The sequence below is a fragment of the Vanacampus margaritifer genome, chromosome 2, assembly GCF_051991255.1.
Source record: "Vanacampus margaritifer isolate UIUO_Vmar chromosome 2, RoL_Vmar_1.0, whole genome shotgun sequence".
NCBI lineage: Eukaryota > Metazoa > Chordata > Actinopteri > Syngnathiformes > Syngnathidae > Vanacampus > Vanacampus margaritifer.
Window position 1 is genome coordinate 22,235,581 of NC_135433.1, and position 12,066 is coordinate 22,247,646.

The 12,066-nt window shown below is 41.4% G+C and overlaps 1 protein-coding gene across 3 annotated transcripts in view; it reads right to left on the reverse strand.

Moving 5' to 3' along the window:
• Nucleotides 1–1,189: 1,189 nt before the first annotated feature.
• The window catches only part of prkar1b (protein kinase, cAMP-dependent, regulatory, type I, beta), a 74,264-nt gene continuing 63,387 nt past the window's right edge, over nucleotides 1,190–12,066 (reverse strand). For all 3 annotated transcript variants that reach the window (XM_077558277.1, XM_077558279.1, XM_077558278.1), the window contains 3 exons: nucleotides 10,189–10,310; nucleotides 5,092–5,173; nucleotides 1,190–2,464 (listed from right to left, as the gene is read on the reverse strand). In XM_077558277.1, coding sequence (XP_077414403.1) covers nucleotides 2,292–2,464; nucleotides 5,092–5,173; nucleotides 10,189–10,310 — 377 coding nt within the window. In that variant the 3' untranslated portion in view covers nucleotides 1,190–2,291. The remainder of the gene's footprint in view (nucleotides 2,465–5,091; nucleotides 5,174–10,188; nucleotides 10,311–12,066) is intronic.

Below are 12,066 nucleotides of genomic sequence, written 5' to 3' on the forward strand. Positions count from 1 at the left end.
CCTTGTAAAATTGTGTTATGCTATCAATATTACATTTTTTTCTGTATTACAAATGCATATCATCACATTTCAGCTTTATCCTTTTAATATTCTTACCTGACTATAACAAATTTATTAAGACTTTTTTCTCTTATTATTTTGTTCTTTTATTACGAATACTTATTACAGATCTATTCCAGTGATATATTTTTTAAAACTTTTTTTTCCCTCATGATATTGCATATCTGTATTTAGTCTTTTTTTGTTTGTTTTAAATCTTTACGAACACTTCTTTTTTTCCCCCATTAAAAGTACAACTTTTCCCCATATTTTAACATTAATCCTGTAATTATTTGACTCCATTCTCTTAGTACAGACCTTTTCCCCAAAATTTTAATATCATGGAAATTATTACATATAGAGTTTATAGACTCAGGGCCCACAATTTAAATGCTTTCAAGTATTATTTGTTTAGGCTTCCAGCTCATGAAACCCCCAAAAACAGGAACTAAAAAATTTGAATACTGTGAAGAAATTACCAATTACTTCTCAGTTAATGCAGGGAAGAGGGGGTGGTTAAATGGGATCTTATTGTTACACTTTTTTACGTAAGCCAAATTAACATAATAGATTACCGTAGTTGCATGTTATTTAAAAAAAAAAGTTGACAAAAGATGCAATCCATGCATGAACCACTCAGTGATGGATGCATGTTACATGTGTACGTGTGAGGTGAAGGAGGGTCTTACTGAACTCGATGTCAGTGAGCGTAGCGAGAGAGTGAGCGGGTGGGTTGGGGTGGGGGGGGCGTGGCTTCACATTCCTCAGTTGATTTAGTGGGCATTAAGATTGGGAAGAATGTGTCAAAGCTGTGTGGCGCTGCTGAAAAGCGTCTGGGAGGAGCGCCGCGACCCTCTGACAGCTCGGCCCGATGGATGATTGACACTTTGCTTAGAGTGAGGAGGACTGGGGAGGAGGAGGAAGGGGGCGCGTTGGGGGAGGGACACCTGTTGGATGTACACAATGAGGTCAGTGAGGTGAACACAATGCAAAAATATGATATTCACTCAAAAGTGGTTTACAGACAAAGCAGGAAGGGTGTAAAAAATGGGTCTGGGAGAAGAAGGAAGTAAGATAGTAGGGATGGCTACTTTGGGTCTTGCATGCATACAAAATTTTTTTTAAAAAAAATAAAGACACTGCTCAATAGTTTTGTTGTTGCTTTTTTTCTTTTTTATTTGCTTAAGATGCTTTGATTGTTGAAAGATAGCTACAGAAAATTCATTTCACATCATTGCATCAGCATGAGAGAAATGATTAGTTAAAATTCTTGTTTTCAATATATTTATAACATATAGAACCTGTGCGTTAAAACTTGTGTGTTCACTCTACATTAGCAAAATGGTGCAAAAGCTTTCAGCCAACAAGAACAACAAGAAGCTTGTTAAAAATCCTGAGACGCTGTGCGTGTATATACAGTCGGCATAAAAAGTCTACACAAGCCCTGTTCAAATGCCAGGCATTTATTTTATTTTTACATCCTATTTTGTATTTTTTGTGTGTGCCTTTTTTCAATTGAGTTGTACAAGTTACAGGTCACATTTATAAAAAAAAAAAAAGATTTATCTTGGTCTTACTATTTTTTTTTTTACACCACACTAACTTGGCAATTGAACAGGGGTGTGTAGACTTTTTATATCCACTGTACACAATATGATCCGCGTTTTACATTGAGAATGTTGTGTCTTTTCTCAAAGAATATTTCTGCCACACAGACATCAAATCTTAACATAGTAATTGCACACTTAAATAACCTAGTTGTCATGAAACACCACCTCAAAAAATCCAAATCAAATTCAGAGGAAAATGCAAAGCAGCAAGCAAGTAAAGGTGAACTCACGTCATCCGGCTGCACGTAAACATTTTCCTCTTCCTTCCGCAATGAATCCGTCTCAAATGCATGATAAGTGCAAATTGTTTTGTTACTGGAGAGACATGCATCATACACAGCCGCCACACTGCATATAAACCGTTACAAGACACAATGAAAACACCTTCATGTTGTTGTTTTGGACATTAAGCTATACGACAGCACGGATCAAATGTGCACAAGGGCAAAATAAAAAAAAATAATAAAAAAGTCGAGAAACCAAATAAGCAATAAATGAGCACCCTGTCTGTGGAAATTTAAAAACCCGCATCCTGGGTCCAGAGTACCCTCGCGGGCGTCCCACCCACCCACAGCCCCGATAAATTGTGTGTGGAGCGCGCCTGCTGGTGCTGCTTTTTGATTGGTATTTTTTGGAGCGGCGTCACACGGTGAGAGAGATGAAGCTGTTGTATCTCTGGATGTTCCTCTTGAGGATCTCCGAGCAGGGACCCAGCACGCGCTCGAAGCGAGGCCGGTCCAGCTTCACACACTTGAGGGGGCCGCGGGCCACCACCGTGGCCGCCCGGGGACGGTTCAGCAGCAGGGCGATCTCACCTGAAGGGGAGGGACATCCTCGGGTTGACTACATGTACATACAGTGGCCTATCATACTGCAAATCATCTTTCCCTATTGAAAAGACAATCTGTTCCGGGCACCCATAAAACACCAACCAATATCTTTGGAAAAAAAGGGTGTAAAGTGTTATTTAATAGGACAAATCATACTTTACAGTATTGTACTTTATAAATGCATACAGTAATAGCATAATTAAACTGAATGAAATGAATAAAACAATTTTTGTATTATGAGTATTCAATGGGATTTTTTTTTCTTCCAATTTATTTATTTTTGCCCATTTTCTGGGGGGAAGTGAATGTTTTAACATCATTCTCTTTTTTTTTTTTTTTTTTACAATGCACATTGTAAACAAAAAAAGGGGGAAAAACAAAAGAAGGTAAAGACAATCAGTCGATTTTTCCCGATTTTAAAACTGCTAATGTCAGCTGATAAACCTGTTTTTTTATTTTATTTATTATTATACTAGAACAAATAACACATATTTATTGACAAGATGTAATGACGAACCTCTGTATAAATAATTATTTCGCACAATGTTTTCTTGGAAAACAATTTATTCTCATAACATTTCTATTTAATGCTCATAATATCTCAGCTGTTTGCTGCAGTATTTACTTTATTTTCACAAAATAATTTTTCCTTCATAACATTAACTCTTTTACTGCCAAAGACGTTAAATGACGTTCTGCAAAAACCTACGGAGGAGCGCCAAAGACGTTAAAAGACGTCCTCCGATTTTTATTTTTTATTTTTTTGAAACGGGTGTGCTGGAAAGGCTTGCGGAGCTGTCCTGAAAGTTTTAAGCAGGTCTCGTGAGCCTAATGACTATTTTTGGCCCCTAGAGGGCAGCGATGACTCTCTTTTGACAAGATAGGGTGGCAGTCAGTAGAGGCGGAGCTAGAGCGTCGAGCAGGAGATCAGAATGGAAAACAAAGGAAAAATGGCGGCCGGTCGCGAGGAGCTCACGCCAGAGCCGTTTTTTTCAAAGACCAAAAGCATCGCTAAAAGAGCACATTGTTGACGACGATGATCATCATCGATGATGAAGATGAGGGTGGTGACTCCGTGGTTGGGAAGCATTGACGCGGCAGTAGAAGACGTTAGATGGAGCTAGATGGAGGAGGGAACGGGCAATGGCGAGCGTTTGCAAGCAGCTCTACACTTACGAGACAAAAGGCATCGACCAACGCTAAAAGAGTACATTGATGACGACGATGGTCATCATCGATGATGATGAAGGTGAATCCGAGCTTGAAATTGGAACCGCTGACGCGGCGGCTATGACGGTGTCGTAACGTGGAGCGCAACCGAGCACGCACAGGCGGACGTTCGATCGGACGATGGAGAGTGCCCCGAGTCCAATGCATATTCATCGGAGGAAGTGTGTACAGTCTGCTACTTGCTTTTTATTCCCCAGAAAAAAAGGCCGTCAAGAAAGTGTAACGTTTGCACGCAAAACGGACCAATGCGAAAGTGAAAGTAAACTGTGTGCGAGTCCTGGCGTCTCCTTGTACGCAGGAGAGCGTTGCAAAAAGAAAAACTGTATTTGAAACATCCACATAATTGTAAGTAGTACCACAGTTGCACACATTTGTAAATAGTTTGCGAAATTGTTTTGTCAAATTGTTACACTGTTGAATGGAAATAAACGTATTTTGCAATCAAAAAACACTTTTTCATTGTTGGTGAAAGCGTTTTACAGAAGTAAAGCACTATTTAGGTGTTTGTGGCATCATTCATGGACAAAAAGAAGTGTACAATTCACTAGAGTGCATAAAATAACATAGTTTCACAAAAAGCTCTTTTTCTCCGTTTTTTGTTTCAAAACAGAGAATTTCGGTGAAAGTAACCATTTTCTATTGTTGATTACTGAAGAACGGAATAAGGTAGAAACAAACTTTTTTTTTCTGATGAAAGATGAGAGTCCAATCTTTCATTTGGTGATTCCATTTGTGTTTCCATAGTCCAAACACAACATTTTCTGTGGACCATGAAAGATCACTCAAAATGCTTAAATCGGCTGGCACTGGCGACAACCCGTTTTTGAAAACGTCTGGCAGTCAAAGAGTTAAGATTTTTTTTCTCATGACTACAGTATTGTTATAAAACAACAAATATTAATTCTCATGTTTACATTTTTGCTTACATCATGAATATTTTTGCAAGATTCATATATTTTTTGCCAATTTCTTTTATTGTTATATTACTTTTTTTTTTTTTTTTGACTTAATTTTTTTTCTTGTGATGTGGCAATTTTGTTTTCATAAAATTGCAAAATATGCCCTCACATATTTTTTGTTTTACTTACAATGGTATGATATATATATATATTTTTAAAACACCCTCCCCCGTCAATAATAAGACGTTGTCTCATAATATAACACCTTCATCTTCATAAAACCACTGTAGCTTTTCTAATTGTTTTACAGTACGGTATTGTATACTGAAGACACATTTTAGTACACCCTTTTCTGTCCTGGTTTATTCAAATATGTCTCGTTACACATAGTGTGTCTTTTTATTTTCTTGTCTTGCAAAATCAAAATGAAGATCAGATATGTATGTGGGCTTTTTGGCACTTCCGGGATCCAGAGCAACTCACCGAAGTAGTCGGAGGGTCCGAGTCGTCCGACCTCCACATACTCTTCATTGTCAGACCTGCGCTGCAGAACAGAGGCTATTCCCTGGAGACGAGATGGACAAGAAGGAGAATTGGGGGGGGGGGTGAGAAGGAGGGGGAAGGGAGTGTGGAAGGATAGAAAGAAAGAGGAGGGGGAAAACAGGAGGAGTTACTGAATGGAGCTGAACATCATCAGGAGGATTAAGCAGAGGAGAAATTCCTTTGCTTCATAAGACACAGGTGCACAGGATTTGGGCCTCTCTTTTTTTTTTGGGTGGCGTTGTATGGAACGGACACCTGTTCCGTGGGAGGCGGACAAACCACAACTCAGATATTCCAAGCAAGGAGGACAATTTGGACGGGGTTTGCTTTCTTTTCTCCAGAGTGTCATAAATACAAGCATCTAAACCAGATGACTCACACACAACATGGAAACTACTGCAACGTCCAAGACCAGCGGACCCCCTCAACCTCGCACGCAGACAACATAACATTGAAAACTTTTAAGGGAAATCTGTTTTCCATCGCCTTTGCCCAGAACGAGCGTAGCCCGCAGCTGTTGTTTGGCCCGACGGCTTCCAACAAATGTCCACTTCACTAACATAACATTGGCAAACGCGCTCTCTATATGGATTTTGTCACATGTCTGGAGTTTCACATCAAATCTGGGTAATTGCAAGTAGCTAAAATGTCAGGAGGAAAACTCTGAGTGGGTTCTAAAACAAACCTGACTGCTCCGTTACGCTCCCACTATCTCTAATCCTTCAGCTGAGCAGGCTTGTGATGCTAAATGTGAATATAATGAACCTTAATGAGGAGTTACCAAAACGTGCCAGCTTCCCACCGAGGGCGAATAATGGTTCGACTGTACCTCGATCAAAAGGAGAAGTGTTTGACTTTTGGGTTGCGACTACACAATTTGGGCATTAAACAAAGCATCTAGTGAAGGTGAGGCTTTCACATGGAAAAATCACGCAATCAGATCATCAGGTGACTTTTCAGAAAGCGACAATTGGCAAGTTCAAACGCAAAAGTGGCATTTCAACAAAACGAGAGCCATGCTTACGAGCTGACATAAACACACCCTTTTCATTGCTGAACTGAATAACTTAAACAGCCAGTCAACTCTACGCTCTCATTCGCTGGCACCCACGTCACTCACAAGGCCAGGCCCAACTTTTTAAACCCATCTTAAAGTCACAGATAATACAGTAGAACATGATGGTGTAACGAATATTGCCCGTCACCGCAGTGCAGGCTGACAACTCAGACAGCGATGCAGACGAATTTGCATCCGACGATGACTCCCCTCAAAAGATTGTCGAGTTAACATGAGCTCTCACATCCGCCGAGGACACAAATTGAGAGCAAGAAAGACTGCTGAGAAGCGCTGCTGACAAAATTTATAAGCTTAAATCAGAGGTGACTGACCTGACCGACCGACAAGAGACCAACTTCGACAAACCGAAGCAAATTACTTGCGGGTTAGTTTGCTCCTAGCTCAGTCATCCGACGACGTGAAGCGCCTCCAAGTACAAGTACAAACCCTTAGGGAGGAACGCAATTTTCAATTAGACCACTCGTACGACTAGAAACTGAAAAAAACTACTGTATACCTACTTTTGCACACCCCTGTATTAGACAAAAAATAAAATAAAAAATTTGACGCAGAGTAAGTCCTCCTCGGCAGTAGATGGTGCTATACTGTGGCCGCTTGAAACATCAGCAAATCATCTTCATCAGAAAGAAAGATCTTGGTTCACAATGTTTTGTCATTGTGTTAAATACAATTTTGAGTACGAGAGGTATCAATACTCGGAGAAAGAGTGAATACTCGTACTGGTATCCGTCTGGAAAAAAAGTGGTATTGAACAACTCTAGTGCTTAATAGTGCAAAATCTTCAAAGTAGCTTCAATTTTGATTTATCAATTGGATAGGAAATAGAATATTTGAGTCTAAAAATATTCGTTAGATGCAGTCCGTCAAAACTAAACAAAAATATGTATTTTAAAGCTACACATTTCTTCAGAACAACAAGAAGTTATAGTTCAGTAAAGTACAAGTGTTACTCCTGTGAAACAGCCAGGATAGAAAATAGACGAGCATCTCTCCAATCGGAAATAATGGCCCCTGCTCTGCATTGCATCCAACTAATGCTTTTAGTGTTGACAGTCGGTTCGGAAGTTTATTTCAAGTCATAAACCTGAACCAATTTATCTGGTGTAAATGCTATAGCTACAAAACACACACACACACACACATGGTGGCTTGTTAAGGACCACAGGCGCAAACAAAGGCGAGCGTGTACCCTGCTTTCAAACATTCTCCTGATGTCTTCATCGCTCAGCCTGCTTTTCATTATGCACAACTGGCAAGTGAGAGCAAAGATGTCGAGCAAGGTGTGTACAAGCATGAGGGCGACAGTGGAGGACACCGCATGGGACAGCGTGAGACAGTGAGACTGGAGTCACTTGAAAATACACGTGAAAAGACAACCAATTAATCAGATATGGACACTGCATCAAAATCTGGCGAACACTTTGTACATCCTTTGGGTGACAAAACCGGCAGAGGAGAGAGAACAAAGCGTCTCAACCAGACTTGATGAATAGAATTCAAAAGTGCACACGTGATTTCCAGTGCAGGACCCTGAAGCCATTTTGCGAGTCAACTCAATCTCTCCCCACTTACCTCCCCTCTCGCTTCCCTTACTGCCCGCTTTGACTCATCCCTCCCTCTCTGGTCTCCATCCCAGGAGGCCGAGTCTCCTGACCCCGTGTGAAAGCCAGCAACACGCATTCCACCAAAGTCCGCCCGGCTCTGGGAAAGTTGGGCTCGCCGCATTCAAGGACAAGAGGAGGAAGCGAGAGAGCTGCTTAGGGGCTAAAAATGCAAGATGGACAGGAGGAAGGGATCAAGCGTCATGTGATGAGGGGGGAAAAAAAGAAGAGGAAATATTGTTGATGTTTAATGAGCAAGAAAAGAGAACGGAAATGGCTGATCCCACACTCATCAAAAGTAAATTCGGAATCGGAAAAATTTGGTCATTTAATTTAATTATGTTCAGCGAGTGTCACAAGATTTTTGTTTTTTTTGTGACACCTGTTCCCAGAGAAGGAAAAACACTCGCACTCACGTGCATTATCAACATTATTGTTTTACGATACAGTACTCTGGGTCCGCAAATAGCAAAAAAAAATGTAACTGGTGACCAACCTAAAAAAACTGCCAATACGAAGAGTTTAAAACAATAAATATACCACAAATTACCATCCCAAAACACTATCAATATAATCTCAAACTCACCAAACTGACTCAAAAATAAGTCGCTTATAGATGACTTGATTTGGACAAAACTGCACCGGAAGTTTTCATGTATGTCACCTTCACAAACCTGGAAAGATGCCAAATGTCCAGCAATAACAAGACCTATGTTGTTGGTTAGCTTCAGTTTTTGTACGCACCCAGCAGAGCAAAGATGTAACAAAGACTCTCTGTAACTTCTCCCAACAACCCGGGCTAAACTTGTGATTTTAAATGTGAAAAGGGCGCTTTACAAATACAGTTTTATTTGATAAACTTAGCTTCTCCGGATGTACAAAGATCCTAGAAAAGTTGATATGTATGACTTCAACGCACTTCTTTGACAGCAATTATTGCTTTTGTTTGAGTTTTTCAGTGAATAACTGAGGACGGAAAAAATGAATGGGTGAATAGCAAACAAGTTTATTAGGGGTGGGCGAATACTGATACCATGTATTGGTATCAAGTCGATACACTGCCTTATTTCATTACTTGCAATAATGACCAATACAGATCTATAGCTCTTTCTTAAAAATCATCTGGATTTTAAAAAATTATAAAAAAATACCGGTATATGTACCAAAAGTACTCGTGGCAACGGTACTCTGTGTTGGTACCAAGTGAGTACTGAAGAGTTGAGTACTTGTACTGGTGTCGGTCTGAAAAAAAAAGTGGTATCTAACATCCCTAAATTTATTTTGTGTGAATGAATCATCATTCATCATTAAAGTTAAGACTTAAGTGAGTTTTGACACGTTACAATGAACAGATAGGCCCTAAACTGTCCTGGACATGTTTGTTATGATTTGTATTGAAACTGATTATTTATATTTCCATTTAAAAAAAAAACTCAGATTACAATTTGTGTCGCACAAGTGGTTCTGCTGTACCTCCAGGACAAACTGGAATGTTCCGCTTGCCTCCAAAAACTTTGCCTACTCCTCTTCTGCTGCTCCATTTTATAATCCTCCAGATTCCTCAACATATTTGCCTTTTCTCCTGCAGGCAGACCGATGACTCACGCATTACTAACTGTTTTATCAGTGTCCCAAACCCCAAATGGATTCATTGCTTTGTATACACACGCACAAAAATGGCTTGTAAGGGTTGTGTAGTTACTGGAGGCTTCCACAACTTGGTGAGAAAATATGAGGCCAACATATGTGGTGCGGTTTATACAGTAAATACTTGGGCAGGGAGGTTTGCAATGTTATGCTAACTCATCCGATTTCATATGAAAGAAGTATGCCGAGTGGAAGGTTTGGAGGGGTGTCAGGTGAAGAAAGAAGGGGGACATGTACTGTAGCCATGCATCACTCAGCACTTTGGATAAATCCTTCTTTCTGTGGCTTAGCTGCACCTCGCCGCTCCCACCAACAACAGCCGAGCGCTCACAAAGACGACTGCGGGGCTCAGAACGAGACGGAAAGACGTAATGACAATGTGAGAAAGACGGACAGGCCGCTCTGAGAAAACGGCAGATTGCATCCACCGCCGGCCCACACAGGACCCTCTTGACTCGAGTATTGTGATTGTGGAGTTAATCAAGAGTGTGTTAAGATGACAGGCAGGGGGGCCCGTTATGGAGCTGCGCCAAGGGCCCCAGCTCAACAGGGTGTCCTGCATGGAGAGGGGGAAGCTACCCCGCACACAAAAATCCTGGTTGAGGGTTTTTATAGCTTACTGGTGGAAGTAAAACACAGACAGAAAAAAGCCCACTAACATCCTTGGAAGTATATGACATAAACCCCGTGTGGGTTCCACTCCGAAAGTACCTCTGTGATGATGAAGAAGTCATCACCGGGCTCGCCTTGTACCACGATCTTCTCTCCATCCTCAAACTGGACCGGCTCCAGGGCATCGGCCACAGTCAGACGCTCCCATTTATCCAAAGACTCTGTGATTGGGAAAAAAACACATATCGTATGATGAACAAGGTAATCTGCAGATTTCTTGCCTCCTTTTGTTGGCCTTTGAGGAACACCTTAAAAACCAGGAAAAAGGAAATCCAGAGATTTGTTTTTATTTTATTTTTTAAATATACGTGAAAAAAATAGGTAGTGCTCAATTGTGGAGGTGTAGCATTAAACTGTTTTTCACCATTTGGAATGTGACTGCCCTTCAGATAGTCTGCGAGCATGGCCGTTTTAGAGTGCCTCGTTGTTGGCTGTGAGTGCCACAGCCAGAAAGGCAGAAGTGCCAGTAGGATTTTAAGTTTTTTTCTTCTCTGCCTTCACAGCGAGTGTTAGGACCAGGGCTTTGTGCTTGAGAGTGCCTCGTTGTCGACCATGAGTGTTGCGTATGCCACGGTGAGAAAGGAGGAAATAGCACTTAAAAAAGAAAAAAAAGTCCAACTTGACTGCCAGTATGTGAATGCGGCTTCAGTCTGGCGTGGCCACTATAGAGCACCTTGTTGTTATGGCATGGAAAAGCCATGAGGGATTTATTATTCCATTCACCAGAGGCTTTAAGCGGATACATTTTTGTTGCTCAAACATGTGGCTCTATAGAGGCAAAAGAAAGTTGCGAGACACGGTAGCATCCATTTCTCCATGTCGTAGTACTGGAATTTGATTGACAGTTGACCTGAGCTTGATTTTTTGTGATTTTGAAGCCTCATTTTATATATTATTTATCTATTCAAATTTGTTAGGGTTGTTATAACACTCTTACCTGCGTCGTGTTAAATTTATAAGGCATTTATTTTCACTTTATAGTGATTTTAAGGACTTCTAAGCTCAAAGCAACCAAGTTGCTACAGAAAGAATGTTTCAAAAACAAGCTCTTCTAGTTCTCAAAAGATTGTTGCCTAATCCGAACAGTTTACATGTGGAATGTGCGGAGAAAAGACTCCCCTGCATTAGCGTTGGCATTCAATTTAAAGGCGCAAAAGTAGAGCGAAAACTCTTTGTCCCACACTATTGTACCCAGTAACTGATCCCTGTGCGTGTGTATGTGTATATTGTGAATGTGCGGGATTAAGTAAGGTGAAGTTTGGTGATCTTGGAGGTGTCCAGTGTCCCCTCAAGTGGGGCCGTGGCGTCTACGGGGCCCCAGATGGATGTCGTGCGTCTGGCAAGCGGGGTCCCATATAGGTGATCCTTAACAGCCTTGCAGGTAACACGATACACAAATGTGGTAACTAAAAGAACCGACATTTCACGCTCAGTCGCGCCTAGCCCTACATGGTACGCACACGCGGAATTGCCTGTCGGGATGTTGGCGGCATTGTGCGCGTGTGTTTGTGTGTGACAAAGTGCATGTAGCTCAAACGCCCACCAACCTCCACAACATCAAGGGCTTGTACTCAATTTCGTGGCTATCTGAAAAATCAAAGACAAACAAAAACACCAGCGCCTCCTGCCCCTCCTCCGATTCACGGTGGTGGAAAGCGACAGAAAGAGGAATGAAGAGGGGCAAAGCACTTTGGCGAGGGAGAAAGACGAGCCTCGACAAGCAAAAGAAGAAAGGAGGCGAATGAAAGGGAGTGGGATCCTGCCGAGACGTTCTGAGACTTGAATTGAGTGTATGTGTTTACTCAGCCAGCTAATAACTCTGTACAGGGGGCACGGCCTCAACGCCATACACCACGCAGATGATCAGGTGGAAGGGACGAGATGTCAGGTCCAATTGTGACGTCTTTTCAGAGTCTG